This window comes from Mus caroli, chromosome 3, assembly GCF_900094665.2.
Source record: "Mus caroli chromosome 3, CAROLI_EIJ_v1.1, whole genome shotgun sequence".
Classification (NCBI taxonomy): domain Eukaryota; kingdom Metazoa; phylum Chordata; class Mammalia; order Rodentia; family Muridae; genus Mus; species Mus caroli.
This window is the reverse complement of record NC_034572.1, coordinates 114,724,607-114,746,019: the sequence shown is the minus strand read 5'-3', so window position 1 is coordinate 114,746,019 and position 21,413 is coordinate 114,724,607. Positions and strand designations below refer to the sequence as shown.

The 21,413-nt window shown below is 42.8% G+C and overlaps 1 protein-coding gene across 6 annotated transcripts in view; it reads left to right on the top strand.

Moving 5' to 3' along the window:
* The window catches only part of LOC110290846 (transmembrane protein 56), a 77,296-nt gene that overhangs the window by 40,900 nt on the left and 14,983 nt on the right, over positions 1 to 21,413 (top strand). For 5 of the 6 annotated variants that reach the window (XM_021157682.2, XM_021157679.2, XM_021157680.2 and 2 more), the window contains 5 exons: positions 2,436 to 2,528; positions 2,942 to 3,146; positions 6,772 to 6,861; positions 9,341 to 9,399; positions 9,857 to 9,951. In XM_021157682.2, the coding sequence (XP_021013341.1) occupies positions 2,953 to 3,146; positions 6,772 to 6,861; positions 9,341 to 9,399; positions 9,857 to 9,951 (438 nt within the window). In that variant the 5' untranslated portion in view covers positions 2,436 to 2,528; positions 2,942 to 2,952. Of the gene's footprint in view, positions 1 to 1,256; positions 1,362 to 2,435; positions 2,529 to 2,941; positions 3,147 to 6,771; positions 6,862 to 9,340; positions 9,400 to 9,856; positions 9,952 to 21,413 lie in introns of those variants that run through there. The other variant, XM_021157684.2, reaches the window with a different exon arrangement.

The window sequence follows — 21,413 nt, the reverse complement described above, 5'->3', positions numbered from 1 at the left end:
CTCACTTTGTAGATCAGGCTGGCCTCAAACTCAGAAATCTGCCTGCCTCTGCCTCCCAAGTGCTGGGATTAAAGGCATGCGCCACCACGGCTGGCAAGAAATCTTTAAAAAAATAAAATAAAATATTTGTCCACCATAACAATTCATTCACGAAAACTAGGACTCGGGGAAGTAATATATATTTAAAATTTTTTTAAATCTGTATTTATTTAATGTATGTGTGTATGTTTGCATGATGTGTGCATGTATATGTAGGTGTGTGTATGTGTTATGTGTGTGATGTGTCTATGTGTATCCTTGTGTATGTGTTAAGGCATACATGTGGAGGTTAGAGAACGATTTGCAGGAATTGATGGCCTAGATCCACCTGTGGATCCTGGGGTTGGAACTCTCGTGTCAGGTTTGGTGACAAGTGCCTTTTACTTACTGATTCACCTTTTGGGCCCATATTATATTGTCTTTATTTCTTTTTTTCTTTCTTTTTTTTTAAAAAAAAAAAAAAACTTTTTCTTCTTTTTTCTTTTTAGACATTTTTCCCCCATAGACCAGGCTGGCCGTGTCTGTCTGTCTGTCTGTCTGTCTGTGTGAATTCACAGCAATCGACTTGTCTCTGCCTCCCTAGTGGCACAGCTGCTGGGAGTAAAAGCATGCACTACCACTCCTGGCCCTGAAATGCATTTCTTAATGGTGAATTGTTAGTGATCTCTTTAGGGTATTAGTTAGTTAATAATTCACAAACTTGGTAATGTGCAGTAAGTTTTATGACAGCTTTTAGGAAGCAGTCAAGAAATGCCTGTGTATACACTGAATTTTAACAAAAGTACCAGCAGCCCGTGCTCCAGGCCAGTGGCGAGCGTCCCAAGCCTTCAGGCAAACCATGCTCACGGTTGAGTGTAGACTCCATTCTCTCTACTTAGTTATCCCCCGGCTTCCAGGTTTGCACTTGTTTTACCTCTAGGAAAGGTCTCACATAGTTCTGTCATAACACATTTAGTTGATGCACCAAGCCTACTTCCCTGTATTATGTGATTAATGGTAAACCTAGATGAAAAGGCCACAAATTAATTTTTTAATGTCCAGTACACACATCGAACTAAAAGAAATATAAAAAGTAAGTATGCAATAAAGTTAGTGGAGTCGTACAGAGAAAAGTGGCTACATCAATAATTTTACCAAGCTTACACCAAGGGGTGGGGGCGGAGAGCCAGGAAGGGGAGGGAGGGAGACGAGAACTCACTATAGACATAGTTCTGTCTATATTCTGAAGGAACACTGTGGGAGACTGATTCAGATGATGTCCTGGTTGGCAGGGGATGAAGTGGGCTCAGTGCTACCACTCAGGCAATGACCTGTTCTCTCTGGTGAGTTGGCTTCAGGAGGTGACTTCCTTTCTTCACATCGGGAGCTTGAACACGTGTGTTGATTCATTTCCCTCCCTCTCACCTGACCGGCCTCTCAGAGACGCTCGCTCAGCTGCTGGATATGAGCAAACGCTTTGGCTCTTTTCGGTCTGAACATACTTTAAGATTTTTTTTTCTTTCTCTTTTTGAGACAGGGTCTCTCTGTGTTGTTCTATCTTCCAGCTCACTTTGTAGATCAGGTTAGCCTCAAATCATTGATATCTGCTTCCCACCTGCTGGGATAAAACGCATCTGCCACCATGCCTGGCCCTAAGACTTTTTTAGGAGCCAAATAAAAGTTCAGCTCAACAATATAGGAAACATACTTTGAGTATGTGTATACCTGTATGTGGGTGTTACTGTTCTTGCCACTAACTGTTCCAAAGCGCCTTTACTTTATTTGATTTTTAAAAAAGTAAATAATACAGTTTTAAAAATGAGATAAAAAGCTGTGGAGTGTTTTTGGTCTAAGGAAAAGTATTAACATTCTCACAAACTTATAGTTACTTATAGTATGGCTTTTGTTTTGTAAAGATCTATTTATTTATTTATTTATTTTTGAGGCAAAGTTTCTCTGTTAGCCCTGGCTGTTCTGGAACTCGCTCTATAGACCAGACTGGCTCAAAGTCACAGATGACCACCTGTCTCTGCCTTCCAAGTGCTGGGTTAAAGGCATGAGCTACCACTGCCCTGCAGGTTTATTTAATAGTTAATTGTGTGTATGCACATCATTGTGCAGACATGAGTGCAGTACCCATAGAGGTCAGAAGAGGGTGTTGGATACCATGGGCTTGAAATGGATACCTTCTGACTTACAGAAGGTTGTAAGTCACTCGCTGTGGGTGCTGGGTGCTGGGAGCTAAATTCTAGTTCCCTACAGGGTCACAAGGTCTCTTATCTGCTGAGCTATTTTTCAGCCTGGATGGTTTCTTTTACATTACTTACTTCTTAAAGTTTAACCTTTGTATTCAGTGTTGTGTCTCACAGTACAATCAGTTTTTAACTTTGTAATTTATTTTGTGTTTGTTATTGCAGGCAATGGTCTGACTTTGGCTTAAATGATTCTTAGAAATCATCCGACCAACTCTTTCAATTTATAGATGAGAAAACTGAGTCAAAGAGAAACAGGTAATTTATCTATATATACAATTAAAACAATACTGTCAAGTGAGTAATTGAAATTGTAGCAATTGAAATTTCCTCTTAGTGTTAAAGTCCTAAGATAAGTTTGAGTCATGATGTTAAGATGTTTTTTATGATACAGAGATCTGTGAGGCACTAGAGTACCTTTTAGGAACTTTTAAAAATAGTACATTTAAAGTATTTTTGTTTTCAGTGACAAATGTGTGACGCGACCCAAGTAAATGTGAAGATACAGGAGACTTAAAGGATTCTTGGTTTATTTTCCTTACATTAAAACGTTTGTTATATTCTTGTACTTCTATTAAACTTAGTGAAATAAACGTTTGCTTGTTAAAAATTTCAAAACGGCTGTAGGCTGGCTGTGTGAAGGTGACTTAGCGCGGTGCTCTCTCTCGCAGGCTGAAGGACTATGGAGGCGAGTACCAAGGCGGCCGTCGGCACTGGGGATATGGAGGCGAGCACCAAGGCGGCCATCTGCACTGTTTGCAGCAGCTTTGTTTTTTTCCAGATTCTTTTCCATTTTGTCAGTTACCGGTTTTCAGCAAGAGTTTCTTCAGGTTATAACAGTCTTAGCACCGACAAAAAGATTGAATGGAACTCAAGGTAAAGCCGTGAAAACGTAATAAATCGACTTACGAGATTTAAAAAAAAGTCATCATTTAGGCTCTTAAAAAAGTTCAAGGTCAAAACTTTTGTTTGATCTTAGGAATAGAAAATGAGATGTCACACAAAGGAAGGTTTTAAGGATTTTTGCATCAGAAGATGTTGGGGAGGGCTGGAGGGGCTGGGCCTAGCTGCAGAGGTGACTGAGTGGTGGCTGCTCTTTCAGAAGATCTGAGTTCAGCTCCTAGTACCCACATTAGCTTACTGCCTCTGTAACTCCAGCCCCAAGGATCTGATGCCTTCCTCTGGCCTCCATGGGCTCAACATGCATACACGTAGAGTAAGAACATTAGGGACTTTTTAAAATTATTATTTCCAGTTAAGTTGGGGAAATGGAGTAGATGCTAGCTGACTGTAGGAAGTTCTGTTTTCCTCTCTGAAAACCTCACAACAGCCAGCACATTTATCTTACGTAGTGTGGATGTTTGGCTTATACATGTGGCTGTGCACTGTGTGCTGGGCTGGTGGAACCTGCCGAGGACCAAAGTGGGTGCTGGATCCCCTGAGACTGGAGTTCCAGATGACTGTGGGCCTCCCTGTGAATGCTGGGCATCGAGCTTAGTTAGCCACTGCTCTTAACCACTGAGCTACCAGTATTTCCAGCTCATACATCATTATTTTTAAAAACCTTCTCTAACATTTGAAGATAGAATGGTGGGAAACACGAGTGGGAGAGAGACCCTTTTCTGAGTGCATTTTGAGCTCTTTTTTGGTTTCCCTTTCAATGTGGTTAGAAGCTGTAAAAGCTTTAGAGTCTGGGGTAGCTCCAGCTACCTCAGACATGGGGAGGACCCAGTGAGGTGGACCCAGAGGTGAAAATGAAATTGGAAACTGTTTTTTTGTTTTTTTTTTTTGTTTTGTTTTGTTTTTTGTTTTTTCTTTTTGCTCAGACTTGTCTCTGTTCTGTGGCACAAGAAATTATAATGTGTGGAACTGAATTCTGCTTTGAAGAGGGAATCTGGTCTCCTATAAGATTCATTTAACTGTTCTAATGGGGCTTCCTTGCCTCTCTCTTTCCTGCTTCCTGCTGCAGCTCGTATACTTAGAGTGTAGAGAGTACAAAGAAAAGTTGGGCTATTTCTTAAAAAGTACAAATTCATGTCTTAAAACTCACCTTCCAGCCTTGAAACACGCTTCAAACTGTAGACAACTTTTTTGGGGAAAAAACCCAAAATTTGACTTTTCCCACTTGGTGTTTCCCTTTAGCTATTATGGAATTTGCATTTTTGCTTTTCCAGTAATGTGATTTTAAAAAAAAACAAAAATCTCCAGTGTTTATTAGCAGTCTTACTTACTGCTATTGACATTGTTGTCCTGGGGACTGAACTCAGGTCCTCCAGGGTCAGGATGAAGCCACCCTGGGAGGGGGGGGGGCTGAAAAGGAAACGTTTTTTAACATATGGTTACTAACCACTCGTCAGGGCTTTAGGAGAGGCCATGTCCCCTCTCATAGAAGAGCATTTTGGATAACTGTAGGAAGCCCTCTGGGTGGTGATTTAGATGAAGTGTTTGAATGCCAGGTGATGGTGCCGCACACTTTTAATTCCCACACATGGGAGGCAGAGGCAGGCAGATCTGTGTCAGTTCCAGGCCAGCCTGGTCTACTGTTCCAGGACATTCAGGCCTACACAGAGAAATCCTATTTCAAGACAGAAATAAATAAATAGATGCAGTGTTTGACTTCATATCGAGGAATTTGCATTTCTTTCTACCCCGCTGTTCTCTAAGTGTATTTGCTTGACTTGAAAACATTCGGCTTGAAAACCAGATCAGCTGGATTAATTACACCTCCAAATGCTGCCCTGAGGTACAACGGGTCCTTTGTCACTAGCCCAACTCGAGATTCTCTTTGTGGATTTAAAGTACAGTCTGGGATAAGGTGGTTTATCTACTTAAGAGATCTAGCTGATCAAGTGGACTCATTGAGTTCAAGGTCCAATGACTGTTTCTAACATAAAGTGTAATATTGGTTGATGAAGTTCCTTTGCTGTAAGGAACTTGGGGGTCATATCATAGACATGTATCTCACAGCAATAGTTTCTAGTTTATCCCTGTATCCTTCGTTTTAATGAAAAGTGGCTTCATTACTTGTAAATTCTAAATAAAGATGTGAAAACTTTGAAGCTGGCTTAAAAAATCAGCCTCATTGTACGTGAATGATTGCCCCATGTCTCAGAGGGTCAGGTTGCAGGCCTAGGTCATGGACTAGATAGGCTCAAAGATTGGATTTTCAGCCAAAGCTTATTTTTCTGCTGTAAAAGAAAAGAACCTGGCTCTTGTGATCTGTTTCTCTTCAATATCTCCTAAAAAGAGTTTCTGGGGGTGTAGCTCTGTTTGTATATAGCTTGGGGTGTTTCTCTAGTATGCATAAAGCCCTGGGTTGTGTCTGTAGCACCCCATAAAAACAGGACTGGTGGCTCGTCTGCAATTCAAACACTGGGAGGGTTCCTAGTGCCATATACCTGTTCTCCAGATTCTTGAGCAGATCCCTTGAACCCCACAAGTTCAAGCCCAGCTTGAGGAATATAGCAATACCCTATCTCAACCAAACCAAACCAAACCAAACCAAACCAAACCAAACCAAAACAAAACAAAACAAAACAAAACAAAAAAACCCACAACAACACTAGACAACTAAATAAAAGCTGCAGATCCGTGGCTCTCAACTTTTCTATTTGGAAGTGTTTTCCTAATAGTGGTGAAGGGGTCCCATGAGCATGTATCTGCTTTTGCTCCTCAAAGATGCACCACAAGTGTGCTGATGCATGTGACTCCACACTGATAACTGAATCTCTTAGACAATGCATCTTCAAGTCACGACCCATTCAGACTGCTTTGGGAATACAGAGATGGGCCAGAAGTGTAGCTCAGTTGTAGAGCACTTGTATGGCATAAGTAGGCCCCAGGTTCCCTCCCTAGCAGTGAGGGGCATAAGAAGGAACCATCTAAAGATCGTAGACATGGAAGTCATTCCTGCTGAGAGCAGGAACCTGCTGATAGAACTTGAAGGGGGCAGGGTTGTGGCCTTACCAACTGTGTCAGAGAAATGATTCTCCCAGGATTCTAGAACTTGTTCATATGAAAGGAAGGCTGTGGCCCTATGGTTTCTAAATAGCTTTATTACCATCATCACTGTCATTATCATTAGTACTTGATTTCTTGAGACAACATGTCATCAATATCTCTGGCTGGTGTAGAACTTTCTGTGGAAACCAGACTGGTCTTAACTCCACAGAGATCCATCTGCCTCTGCTTTCCGATGGCTGGGATTAACGGCGTGCAGCACCACCCTGGCCCCTGATTTGATTATTTTTGGTTGCTGGGGACTGAACCTAGAGCCTCCTGCATGCAAGGTAGGTGCTCTGTGCCAAGCCATGCCTCTGGCCCCTCTAAATGACAGTGTTAGTCACGCCCAGATGTGCAGTGCTCTTGCATTTCATTCTTTCCTGTTTAACGTTCAGTGCTTCGAGGTGTGAGTCTTTCAGGATGGAGAATTCTGTAGAGGAATAAGTTGTTCATTATAAGGACTTTGAGATCTTTGTGTGTGTGCCTCGTCTCGTTTCAGGGTAGTATCCACGTGCCACTCTTTGTTAGTTGGGATTTTTGGCTTATACCTCTTCTTCTTCGATGAGGCCACTATAACTGATCCGCTCTGGTAAGCTGTTTCCTCTCCAGCTACTTAATTTGGTGCATGCATTGCTATTCATTATTAATAAAAGCCTCATTTACATTTGTTTAAAACAGAAAGCATATTGATTATCTCTGATGTATGTCTTATTAAAGTGCTTATATTCAGTTGTACTTCAGCCAATTACATTAAAAGGATTTTAGATTTGAGCACAAATGTTGAGGGCCAGGTTGCTTTTGCACTGCAACTGCCAGCTCAGACAAGGAGAATGTGATTAGTTGAGCAAAACCACATTATTACAAACAGTTGTGAGCAAAACCGTGTCCTCCTTGAGCTAGGACAGTCAGCTGGAGTAATCACCGCTTAAGACTTGTCTTCAGTGTTGTGTGGGACCCATTGTTTGCCATCAGAGAACTGAAATGGGACTTACAGATGGCCATGCTAAAGGAATTAAACCCAACACTTGTAAATATTGGATGATTTAGTATATGCAATAGCCTAAGGTAGCCGTAAAGATGCTGTAAAGATGCTGTACACATTGAGTGCAATTGTGGTTGCAGAAAGTTTGCAAACTGATGGAGTTACTCAGGAAGGCTTAGGTCACCTTACTGTGGGGAGTTGGGGGGTAGCGAGTACAGATGTGAAGTGGCTCTTTGCCCTGTGGGATATGAGACAGTTTAACCAGGTGATTTGACCAGCACTATGTGACTACAGGGATACCGTCCCTTCCATAAGTGTGAAACTGGCCCTCCAGGATTTACTGGCTGATACATTTTCATTTTTATTAGGAAGATTTTTTTTTCAAAGTGACTCAGTTTTAGCCTATTCATACCTTGACCAGAGTTTGTATTCTCAATCTAAACAAATCATATCTTTAATTCCCCCACAGTTATTTTCTTAACATGATTGCAAACCGAACCAGTCCTCTGAGAAGTAATATATGTATATGTGTATATATATATATATATATATATATGTATACACACACATTTACACACACACACACACACACACACACACACACACATATATATATATATATATGGAAGATGTCACTCCTTGGTTGAGTTTTGCCTTCGTAACTCTAACTAAATGTAAATTATAAATTTTGCAGAGTTTTTTTTTTTTGTGTGTGTGTGTGTGTGTGTGTGATTTATTCCAGGTCTAATTTTTCTGGTTTGCACTGATAGATCAAAATGTATGAAGAAAATATGACTTCCCTTTTGCATTTTCTCTATTACCAGTTTCATCTTGTGTTAATATTCAAAGTAATACAAGTTATAAACCACACGAAGGATGGAGTGAGGCAGATGCATCTCATCCTAGGCTAGTGAGCTGCTCAGCCATCCTGCCTAGGCTTGGACATCGAGTTTAACCCCTGGGACCCATAAGAGTGGAATGAAAGATCAGACACCGAGAAAGTTGTCTTCTGACCTCTACACACACACCCAGTAGCATGTGTGTGCCTACACTCAAACACATCATATACACATATGTGCAACACTGATAATAATAAACAATGAAACAGAAAAATTTAGAAGAAATACGTTGTATTGATATGGATTTGTGACTCTGGTCACAACACCAAGGTCAGATTGTCCTGTTCTGACTATATTCTTGGGTACGAGGTAAATTCCTCTAATCCTCAGTAGAATAATATTGATAGGACAATATTGCCTCAAAATCAGAGGGAAGATAGATGATATTTCTTCATTTACCTGAGTCTCTGAGTAAGGCATTTCAGTCTTCATGTGAAGAACTCACATGAAAACACAAGTCTTTTTGTAAAATTACATTTTTGTACATTTTAAAATTATATATGTATATGATATGTGCATAAAAATTGTTTGTGTGTGTGTGTGTGTGCAGTCAGAAGTATTATCTTAGCCAGCACTATGCTCAGATAGGTCTAGAACAGAGTCCAGAATCGCTAGTGACCCCCTCCCCACATAGGCCAGTGGGCCCTTAGGTATCCTCCAAGAGCATTGAAACTGGTAGCTACTGCTTCCTCATTTAAAACAGAAACAAACCCTGTGTTAGCACCCATGGATTTGGACGCTTCTGGGAATAGATATAAGCACTCCAGAAAAACATGGGCTGCTCTTGGTTATCCTTAGGCCGTCTGCTTTTGCCTCTGCAAACCCCAGTATGAGTTGGTGTTGGATGGTTTCCTAGAAGCGTTCAGCCTAGTTTAAATGTCAAGAGTCAACGGATTAGGAAGACCCTGGAGGCTGCCTTGGGCTTAGAGTAAACTTCACTCCATGTATAGGCAACAGGTCTGATCAAAACAAGTCGTCCTGTGTCCCGTGCGCTGGTGCATCCTGTGGTCTTAGCAGCGGGGAGTGAAAGCCAGGCACAGGAATTCAAGTTCAAGGTGGCCCTAGCAAGTTTGAGGCCAGCCTGGACCACATGAAGCCTTGCCTCAATAAGCCAGAGGAAAGAAAACCGTCCATATGTTTAGGAGGATAACGTGGTGTTGTTTTTGTTTTGTTTTAAATATGCATAGGGGTGATCCAACGTATGTGAACATAAATATTGCAACTGCTTCAGGCTACCTCATTTCTGGTATGTGGTAACGTTGTTCATTGCTTATTACTTTGTAAACTACCCATGGAACGATGCAAAGAATATATTATGTTTTTGGATTATTTGAAAAATAAACTTTAAGGGTCTGTACAGGGAAAATAAAACAGCCGATGATGGCAAAGCTTGAAACTTACTTTTGGGCTTTCTAGGTCTTACAAAAGGACATATTTGCAGACTGAGACCTCAAACAACTGAGGCCTAACCCACCCTGAGAGAGAGAGAGAGAGAGAGAGAGAGAGAGAGAGAGAGAGCGCAAAACAATGGTACAGACCAATTGTCTTTTCTAAAGATCCTATTAGTGTAATTCCTATAAAGCTAATGGTGGTAAGCGTGCGCTCTGTCGGGACAGCCAGGAGTTAACAGACAGCAAGGTGAATACACTTGGAGACCAAGCAGCTTTTTCTGCAGCGTGACACCTCACTTTTCTCTCTTGCAGATTTATTGATTATACTTTTAAATTGGAAAGTGATCGGCGACAAATTTTTTATAATTCACCACTGCGCAGGACTAACTGCATACTACTTTGTATTGGTGAGTACCAGCACTCAGAGTAGCCTACCCAGCAGACACTGCCAGAGACACACACATGAGACTGAACGTGGATCTAGGTCCATACGTCTTGCTTGTTGTTTGTTTGTTTGTTTGTTTGTTTTGAGACAGGTTCTCTCTGGGTAGCCCTGGCTGTCCTGGAACTCATTGTATAGACCTATTAGACCTCACACTTATAGACATCCACTTGCCACTGCCTCCTGCGTGCAGGGGCTGACACCTAGCATTCCGTAAGCTTTAATGCACAGTGGCCACGTTCAAATGCAAGCAGGGATCACTCTTAAGTTAACTTACAGTAATCAAAACAATAAATTCACATATGTTTTTCTACTAGTACCTATTCTAATTTGCTTAGTTTGGTTTTGGTCTTTTTGAGGTGGGATCTCACATAGCATTGGCTAGCTGAGGCAATCTTGAGCTAACCCCCTCCCCACCCCTTTTCCTCCTTGTACCAATCTCACCAAGCATGTATTAAAAGGAATGGCAGCCTATTACATTACAGTCTTGCTAAGCTGATTCTTAGGGCCATCTGCATTTCCTCCAGTGCTTTTGGCCTCTGACCTTTGTCTTTTAAGTAATAGCAATGATAAAATTCACAGCAGACAGCAATGAGGCTGAAGTTATAATTATGGTAAATTTTGGAGAATTTCCTATGTGAGTCTACTGTATTGACATCATTTCCTCCCTCCTCCCCCACCCCCCAGCCAAATCCTCCCATCTTCCCTCAACTCGCGAAGACATGACAGGCATGTGCCACCACTCCTCACTCCATGTCTATGTATTCATAAACCAAGCCAGGCAAATGACACTAATTACTTGTTTCCACTTAAAACAACCTTAGGACCTTGCAGATGTGAGCACTTGTCTTTCTAGATACAGTTGTGATTTAACAGCCTTGGATGCAGATAGATTTCTGTGTGCTTGGTCCCTTACGTGGGTCTGTAAGCTTAGATGTTATAAACTGCTGTTCTGTTTTAGCTTCTGGAACCACAAGCTTGGTAAATGGCTGGCTGTGCATAGATTGACAAGTTGAATGCTTAATTATATGAGACTAATACTAGTTTCCCTTTGGACGTTTATGCCTGTTTTTAAAAAAATCAAACACATGCTGTTTTAAAGGAGAAATTAAAGGTTGTCTTATTTAGCGAGTAAGACCCATTGCTGTCTTGTTGCTTAATACCTTCCTCTGTTACGATGTTTTAGTATGTAATAAAGTCATCTAAAGTCAGTCAGTTCTGTTCATAGCAAAAAACAAAGTCCTAGACCAGGCTGGTCTTGAACTCAAAGAGATCTGGCTGCCTCTGCCTCCCAAGGGCTGGGATTGAATGATTGGCCACCCGAGTTTTAGGGCAGAAATGTCAGCTCCCATGGCCCCACCAGGCATTTAGTGACACCAATGAAAACCAAAAAGCAGAGAAAGGAGACTTTGTCAATCTGGAGAGGATTGGATGCCCCGAGCTCATCTTCAGATTACTGACCTGAGCTTCAGTCTTAGATAGAGGAAGACTTGGCCCAGGACAGTAGGAATGCATAGGCGGTCCGGGTCAAGGTGCAGTCCCAGATCGCTGTCCCAGATCTGGGCCTTCCAGCTGGGCCAATGAGCAGTTATCCCTGCCATGGCTGAGAGGACCTGGTTCTTCCAAGATGATTTCCCTGGCTCAGGGTGGCTCACCATTGTCACTGTAACTACCCTCAGTGTGTGCGGTGCTCTGTCTTACTTTCAGTCCCCTCAGGTCCTGTTATTACTGAAATCTGAGGTTACTCTAAGTTTAGGATAATGGCACAGACCTATCTTTGAGAGCCTGGTGCTTTGTGAGATGCCCAAGGAGACCAATGAAAACTGAAGGTGGGGGTTCCAGGCCTACGCTGTGCTTTTAGTTATTCTGTGGGGCCAAGGGAAGTCAGTGCATATAGCAAGAGCAGCTTCTAAGTGTCTGCTGTGAATAATGTTATTCTTCATTGAATAAAAAAAGGGTCCCCCCCCTCAGTGTAGTGAACTCAGCAACTCATTTTGTTACTCTAAGAAGGCTAGCAAAGTAATAGTTCTTTCTTTCTGAAGTAAAATGTTATAAAATTCTTACTATTTATCATTATTTAGAAGCACTTGACTTCATGTCTGCAGCTGTTTAAAGATCTTTCTCTTAAATGATCTTATTATTGGAATTAAATGAAAAAGTAGGAGTAGAAGCAAGGTTTTTTTTCCAGGTTTTTAAATACTGACTCTAGTGAAGAAATAGTTTGAATAGCAGGACATGGATTTAAGATATTACTGGTTATGCCTATGATCTTTAATCTCACATATGTGTGCACAGATATGTATGCATATGAGTGTGTTACTTGTGGTGTGCATATGTGTCCCTTGCATACGTGGTGCTTGGGGCACGTCAGAAGGTGTGCCCTGGCACAGAAGTCACATACAGTTGTGAGCTACCATGTGGTTGCTGGAAATTGAACCCAGGTCCTCTGCAAGAGCAGCAAGTGTTCTTAACCATTGAGCCATCTCTCCAGTCCCATATACTTAGCTTTTGCAGTGCCTTTCTATGTGTGCCTGAGCATGCTGTGTGTTTGTGTGTATACATGTGTGTATCTGTATGTGTGTTCATGCCTGTGGAGGCCAAAGGTGCTGGTTAGGCGCCATCAGGCCTGGATTTTGTATGTATGGTTGCTAGCTATTGAATTTAGCTCCTCCTGCTTGCAATGGAAACAGTTTTCTCCCTAGCCTTGGGCTATATTGTGTTTTGAGCACTCTTTTTGTACTCCCTACTGCATTTATTAGATTAATTTTTTTTCCTACCGAAGTAGTTTAAGTCTTGGGAACTCTGCTTCCTTTGTGCATGCTACAGCTTTTCAAAGTGCCCTTCAGCTTTCACTCCTGGTCAGCGAGGGAGGGCGACATTGTCTCTTACTGTGGGGGCACTCATTGATTTATGCTTTAATTCATTACAAATATTTATTTTATGTGTGGGGTGCTTTATATGCCGTGTAAGTCTATGTACCATGTGTGTGCTTGGTGATCTTGGAGGCCAGAAGAGAGCTCTAGGTCCCCCAGACCTAGAGTTAAAGATGGTTGTGATCTACCACGTGGGTGCTGGGAATTGAACCTGGGTCATCTGGAAGAGCAGCAGTGCTCTTAAGCTTTGAGCCATCTCTCCAACCCCTTAATACTTTTTTCAAAGGACATTCCCCCATACTGTGGCTTCTTGTGCTGACTTCTTTTTTCTTTCTTTTTCCTTTCCTTTTCTTTTCTTTCCCTTTTTGACTCAGTGCCGTTAGTTTTCTTTTTACTTAGGGATGCACTGCTGGACTCAAGCCACGCCTCACCTGTGTATAATTAGTTACATGAAGGTCATCGTGGGTACACTATTCTCAGCTCTGCATCGCTGCAGCATCCTAGCATCTATTTATTACACTGATCTGCTGCAGTTTAGGAAGAAACTTTGGTTTCTAATGGGTCTTCATGAATTCATTTAAAAGTATTGATTGGAATGTGGTGTCTTACAGGTCAGAAGTTCTATGTGGCTTCCTTTGTTTTACAATTCACCCCAGTTTCTGCTTTTTAAAAATACTTTAAGGCAATTGTGTATGAAAGTCCTATTGAAAGTGAAAGACTTTGTTGTGTCACATGCACTGACCCGATACTTGATAGACTCTAAGGATTAGGAAGATACTGCCATTTTGTTTAGCCTTGGCAAAAATATCCAGGGGCTGGGAGCTCTTGTCCAGTAAGCAGCGGCACCTGAGCGTGGACCACAGCCTCTGTAAATATCGTGGACTCGGTAGCTTATCCTTGTTATTCCTGCCTTGGGAAGGGAGCCGGGTACATACTCTAACCAGCTAGTTAGCTGAATAGGCAAGTTCCAGACCAACAAAAGACATAAGGGGGACTGTGACTGAAGAAGGCCTCCAAGACTGACGTCTAACATGTGTGGACACAGACACCTGTACACACACATACATGTGCATGCAAAATAACTAGTATAGTGAGACATTTACTTTGAGATGTCTTAACAAAGGCCTGCCCTGTAATCTCCACACAGAGAGACATGCACGGGACCACATACATGTGCATGCAAAATAACTAGTATAGTGAGACATTTACTTTGAGATGTCTTAACAAAGGCCTGCCCTGTAATCTCCACACAGAGAGACATGCACGGGACCACATACATGTGCATGCAAACATAAATGCGTCATAAATTTTATCTACAAAGCGATGCTATATAGCTGCCACTTCTTAGCCTTAGTCTATGGTTATTGACTAGGTTTGGCTAGGAAACAAAACCCTTAGCTTAAAAACATTTGTATTTGGAGACAAGAGTTTCACTGTGTAACCTTGACTCTCCTGGAATGCGCTATGTTGACCAGGCTGGCCTTGAACTCTCAGAGAGCCACTTGCCTCTACCTCTCCAGTGCTGGGATTAAAGGCCATGTGCCATCATGCCCAGCTAAAAAGATTTTAATAGTGTATTTAACTGTATTCAATGCATACAAATACTCTATTCACCCATTTCCTCCCATTAGAATAGCCTGGAGAAGAAGTTTAGGAACTGAGTAGGTGACTCAGTGGTCAAAGAACTTACTCTGTGACCCCAAGCACTGAGCTTGGATCCCCAGAACCAACAGAAGTGTCTGGGGTATCAACCCCCCCCCCACCCCCCGTCCATTAACTCCAACCTTAGAAGGATGACACAGGGTCCCCAGGGAAAGACTAGGTATACATCACCAACTCATGGGTCCTATTGAAAGACCGCATCACAGTTACTAAGGTAAAGGGAGAGCAATGGAGGGTGACTTTTCATGTCAATTTTAGGCCCCCACATGCACAATCGGTGGGTGTCTACAAACACGAGTACTCACACAAACACTACATACACACATGAAAATGGTAAGATTTTAGGTAATGACCATAATAGCCATGTCCACCTTTCTAAATTGTAGGAATTTGTTTCAGCATTTGCTGTTTGGCATTGGATGTTTGATGTGAGCATTCTCATAAGCTGTAGGCATAGCTGAGTTTCTATTTGGCTTGGGATTTGGACTTGAACTGCTAAGAAAAGCAGAGAGTAAGCAAAGGACAAGACGGCAGGACCTTTGTCTGCCATTTCTCAGTTCTCTGGTAACAGGGATTTGTATATTGGAAATAATTTTAGCTAAGTTGTCTTCTTTTTAGCTTTAGCTTGCTGGGGTTTTAAATCCTTTCAATATGGACATAAATAAGGAAAGAAAACAGCTGATGGATTGTTCTGTCACACTGTCACATACCAGTTCAGATGGGAAAGAGAGGAGATAAAGGGCAGCTTCCTCTGGATGTGGAGTGCCAAGTGTTGGGGGTTGAACCTGTGTAGCTCTTACTGTCACAGAGTCCATTGTCCCTTCTTTTTTTTTTTTTTTGGTTTTNTGAGACAGGGTTTCTCTGTGTAGCCCTGGCTGTCCTGGAACTCACTCTGTAGACCAGGCTGTCCTCGAACTCAGAAATCCGCCTGCCTCTGCCTCCCACTGTCCCTTCTGTTACAGCTTGGAGCTCAGGGTTTCAGAACCCAGCTCTTAACATTTTAGCTTTGCATTGCTCCTCAGCACCTGGAGATAGTAACTCAGTGGATGGTGGAGCTCTCTAGCAGCTCCTGTGTGCAAGGTCTCCCCTCCTTCCCCTCTCCACCTTCTCAGCTGAGAAGTCCCTACCTTCTCAGCACTGTGGACAGCCCTTGACAGCCTCACACCTTCAGTCTTTGCCTGCCTCTTTCCCTCCCCCTCCCCTCCCCTCCCCTCCCCTCCCCTCTCAACTATCTGTTCTGGAACTCACTTTGTAGACCTTAAACTCAGAGAGATCTGCCTCAAGCCACTCTTAAATTTTTCTGACCTATAGAAGCTGCTGGGTGTACCTGGAACTGTCACCTTGGTAGTCACCCATTGTTCGTGCAGCCAGCATAGTTCACCCTCCCTGCACTCCAGGTGGACAATTATTTTGGACCATGCCAGTGCTCTGCTTCACGGAGACTATGTACAGGGAAAACAGGACTGCTGACTGTGGATGAAGGAAATGCAGCTTAAACCTCCAGGAATAGATAGGGCCATGGGCATAGGAGGTACCTCCCTTCCAGGTTGACATCCGATCCAGAAAGACCAGTATATCTGCAGTTAGGGCTATCTGAAGTGCTGCAGGCAGGATCATTTAAGAATCATCTGAAGCTGACTTTGTGGTGGCAGGGCCCTTTGGGTGGTTCCCTAACTCCAGCTTCTTCTGGTCTGGACTCTCATGAATGTGTTGGTGACTGGATGAGAGTCTGCCGCATCCCTAAGGGTTGTTAAACTATTGATTGTCCAGATAGCCATTCTGGGAACCACTGGAGAAGTGGTTTCTTGGTGACAAGATCCCATTGCTCCCTTTGAAGTGGTGGATGGAAGTTTTCCTTGTTACCTTCCCATATCCAGCTTGTCAAAGGTCACAGCAATGCTCTTCACGGTCTTGACAGACTCTGGATCTATGAAGGTGGCAACAGCTCTCCCAATCCAGGACTCTTCTCTTCCCGTCCTGGTGAAGTTACTCAGTTTCCACACTGGGCAGCTGCTGCTGTGGCTAGGCATGAGGAGATGGACTTGACAGCTGTCAGTCAAGCTGCTGAGCTGCCTTCCCTGATAGCTCCAGTCACTTTAAAAAAATAAAGATTTTGCATGCAGTCAACAATTTTCTTCAGAAAGCTTAAAAAAAATAATGCTTCACTTTTAGATATTAACCTTAGCTTGGGACTCTGAGCTGTCTCAGGGCTTGGTATAAGCCTGAGATAACATACCATCCTGGTTAGTATTTTACTCTTAAATTAGATTTTCCTCAGAGCAAGCTTATCATGTGACTCTTCTTATGAGATGCCTAGAATTCTCAAGTCCATAGAGAGGAAATAGATTCCAAGTTGCTAAGAACTGGGCAGAAGGGATCATGAGGGTTCATTGTTTCTGAATTTGAAAACATTCTGGGAGTATAGTGCTGACGGTTGTGTGACAGTCGGTTGTCCTTGCTGTCTCTGACGATACACTTTGAAAACTGTCATGTTGTCTATATTTCATCACAGTAAATTAAGAAAAGAAAGCTTACTTCTGAAAAGTTGGGAAGAAAACTGTGTTGGACAGTATATTTTTAAAATAAAGCTACACACTAGAATGATAAAACTAAATGAAGAGCATACATGCATATTAAATTTAATAACCTGTGAAAGCAAGAGATGCCCTGGTGATAGTTGACCACATTCTATCAATAGGATATCATGTCTGAAAACGAAAGCCATTTTCAAACTTAGACTCCAGCAAGAAAGGCACAGTGTCTCATTAGAGAATATTCTCATTTTGCCTGGCCAGACCACACCCAATATAGCCCCTGTCTAGAGTCCCTAGTGTCAAAAGTTTAGGACAGAGATACTCAGGAGAGCAGCCAGTGGACTGTAGAGGCAGAATTAGATTAGGTACCAATTGTATTAAGACAGATAATTGAAGGCTCCTGAGATGAGAGCCTGGCCAGGAGAGTGGTCACAGGACACCTAGCTTTGAAATGTCCCTGAAATGTCAAGGGGACTGTGAAGTAGAAGAGAGAGGAGACTTAATCTCGGTTAATGCAGACAAATGCATTAATCTCGGTTAAATTATCCAAAACTAATGTGAATGTGCAAGTAAGAGTATTTTGAACTGAGAGGTAGGTTTGTGTGTGTGTGTGTGTGTGTGTGTGTGTGTGTACATGTGCACATGTGTGTGTGTGTGTGTGGTGGGGGCAGTGGCTGTCAGGATGAGGATGTATATCTTAGTGTGCTTTCCACTGGGGTACTAATTCAGAAAACAGCCAGGCATGGTGGTGCATGCCTGGAATTCCAGCATTCAAGTGGCCAGGGCTGGAAAATAGCAAGTTAGAGTCAGCCTATGCTACAGTATAGCAAGCCCCTTTCTCAATAATTAAGTAAATAAATAACCAGTGGTAAGTCAATGAAACTGCACTAATTTAGGAAATGAAAAGATCTTGGGCTGGGCAGTGGTGGCGCACACCTTTAATCCCAGCACTTGGGAGGCAGAGAGAGGTGGATCTCTGAGTTTAAGGCCAGCCTCGTCTACAGAGTGAGTTCCAGGACAGCCAGGGATATACAGAAAAACTCTGTCTCAAAAAACAAAAAAACAAAACAAAAAAAATAAGAAAGAAAGAAAGAAAGAAAGAAAGAAAGAAAGAAAGAAAGAAAAGGAAAGGAAAGGAAAGAAAGAAAGAGAGAAAGAGAGAAAGAAAGAAAGAGAGAGAGAAAAAGAAAGAGAGAAAGAAAGAAAAGAAAAGATCTTGGATCAGTTGTTTCTTTTTCCTTGATAGTACTGGCTATAACTGGTATATTACAGTTGGTATATATTTCACATATATACTTTTCTGAATATTCTGGGAGCTTTTGAGATAGGCAGTACTAAATTCGGCCTTTAAAGATCCTCATACTGGGCTAGGTGTGGGAGCCTGTGTTCTTTAATCTCAGCATAGCCTGCGGGAGGCAGAAGCAGGCAGACTTCCGTGAGCTGGAACTACACAGTGAGATCCTGTCTCAGCAAACGTTCCTGGGATGTAAAGTGAATAAATAAATTAATTTTAAAAATCTTTGATATTCTCAGAAAAAAAAAGCAGAGAAGGTTTCAGAAAACATTATGGAGAGAGTCTGTGGGAGGAGATAATTGCCTCTTCTTGGGAGATAATCAAGAGTTGGGCTGGCAGGAAATGGGTTTTGTGGAAGCATGGTAGGTTTGGCAGGAAGAGGGGTTTGTGCCAACATCATAGTGGGTACACATTTGGGAAAGATGTAGCCACTGAAGGATGGGTGAACATTCTAACATGCCTTTATTTTACAAAATGGTTGTAGAATCTGTAGCCAGAGAACTTGATAAAGCTAGCATGCTGGTGATGTTTTGCAAGGAAGAAACCAGAAGGCTGGCATTGTGGTGCACACCTTTAATCCCAGCACTTGGGAGGCAGAGGCAGGTGGGTCTCAAGTTTGAGGCCAGCTTGGTCTGCAGAGTGAGTTTCAGGACAGCCAAGGCTGCACAGAGAAACAGGTGGGGAAGGAAGAGGGAGGGACAAGGGACGAGAGTTGGGGGAGGATATTATTAGCATGTTAGATCAGAGTGGGGGAAGATATTCTTAGTTTCAGGTGCTGTAGGCTCTCTGCTGGAGCTCAGGGAGAAGTGTAAGACAGCATCCAGGAGTGGTTGTTTCCTCTGAGCGTGGTTCTGTCTTCACGCACCTGGCAGGCAGTTTCTGAAAGGGGAATTCCCAGAGTGATGTCTCAGGCATCCTGGGGAGGAAGCAGGGCTTCTCCTGACCCAGCTCTCGAGCACACAGGACATAGATACCACAGTATTCATCAATCAGCTGAGTGGCCAGTGGTAACCCAGCTTCAGAGAGGAGGAAGGAGACCTTCAACACTTGCTGAGAGGAGCCTGCACATGCAGAGGCAAGGAATTCATGGCGTTCATTTTCAGAGATTGTCCCCATCGTGGTTGGCCAGTTTTAGATATCATGCAATAGAAAGGGTTTTCACTTTATACTTCTAGTTGGCTTTTCTTCAGAGGTGAATGAGCTCTTGACTCAGAGGCCATGCTCCTATTCAAGCCAAGAGTCAGCTCAAGAAAAATGGGTCAGCTGCTGCACCAGCCTTTGTGAATTTAACAGTCAATAAGGTCCTTGGCAGGTACTGGGCCTGTAACTGAGCGATCTGTGGAGAAGCTGACCTGACTGGAGGTTAAGGGAGAGGAAGTATAGGAGATCTTCCTGGAAAATATTGCCTGGCATGCTGGAAGTGTTTGTAAGTGATCATCGTTGACCACAGCAATGAGAGTTAACTCCCTGAACACAAAGGTCGTGAGACGCTGCTCAGTTTGCTGTGTGCTGGAATCACCTACAAGCCTGTGAAAGTCTAGATGACTGATCCCCAGCCTCAGGGTTGCAGAGTCAGTATGTTTGGGATGAAGCTGAAGAACAATGCATGTCTAGGTGTACAGAGACAGCTCAGTGCAAAGTGCTTGGTGGGTAAGTGTTAGAAACAGGACCTGTGCGAAAGCCTGACTTGGCAGTGTGCGTATGTTCCACCAGTGTTGGAAGGAAGGAGAGAATCAGATCTCAGAAGGCAAACTCTTAAGTTCACTGAGAGAACCTGTCTGAAAAAGTAAGGCAGCAACGGAAGCTGGTGACATCTGCCTCTGGTGACATGCATACAAGGAGACATATGTACAGAGCACATAAACATTACAGAAGAGAGCGGCCACTGGGATGGCTCAGCAGGCAGAGGTACTTGCTGTGCAAGCCTGGGACCTGAATTCTACCTCCAGGTGCTAGAGTTGACCTCCATACATCCTCTCTGCCACATGCACCCCCACATAGCCATCCCACACACAATAATAGTAATTTGAAAAAAACCCAAAAAACTATGTATATCTAGCAAGTTCCCACATCCTTTGCTCGGGGCACAATACCTTAGAGCTGCTGGACTCCAAATAAGAAAGTGACGATTTTCTTAGGAGAGAATTTAGAAGACCTCAACCTTTCTTACACTGTGGAGGATTCGCACTCGGGGTGAATATGGTTAGAGAAAAACATTTCAAAGGCACTGTTTTTACCAGTAACTGGATACTTAAAGGATATTGTAAAGGATGTTGTCTCTGGGGGTGATTTGGTGCCTTGGTTAAAGGCCACTTTCTAGAACTATTAAAGGAGTTGGAAGGGGTGATCAGCGGCTGTTTAAATCATCTACTTCCCGAGTTTTCCATTAAGTGTAGAGAAAAAATGTAAACCTTTAATTAAGACTGAGGCTCTTGGTACCTTATTACTTCATTATGTTTTATGACTTTAGGATGTCTGTTTTAAAATGCTTTCAAATTATTATTTTTTAAGTTGGGGAGATGGCTCAGCAGTCAAGAACATTCACGGGCTACTCTTTCAGAGGACCTGACTCTATTCCCACTACCACATGGCAGCTCATCATTGCTTCTAATTCAGGACCCAGGGGTTCTGACCCCCTCTTCTGGCCGCCCTGGCACCAGCACACATGTGGTACACATATAAACACATAGGCAAAACACCTATATACACAAAATAAGCACATTGGTCAATAAATAAGTAAAAATTAGGATGAACATTTGGTAGTAGCACTTAACCTTTCGAAAAGCTGGGCCTTTGAAGGACACAGGAAGTCATTTGTCAGGGAAGTTGGCATGCTTTAGGAGCGTATTAGCTCATGGTCAGTGCATGTCCGCTTAGTCACAGTGGACATAATCATGCTACAGGCCAGACTTTTTACACCTACCCCAAAGAAGAAGAAAGCTGTTCATCAAAAACAGATAGGAAGAAGAGCTTTCTCCCCTTTAGCCAGGGGGAGAAGATGATGTCACAAGTGAGGAATCATGTGTCCTGGGTGTCCTATGGGGATATACCACCCTGAGGAGTG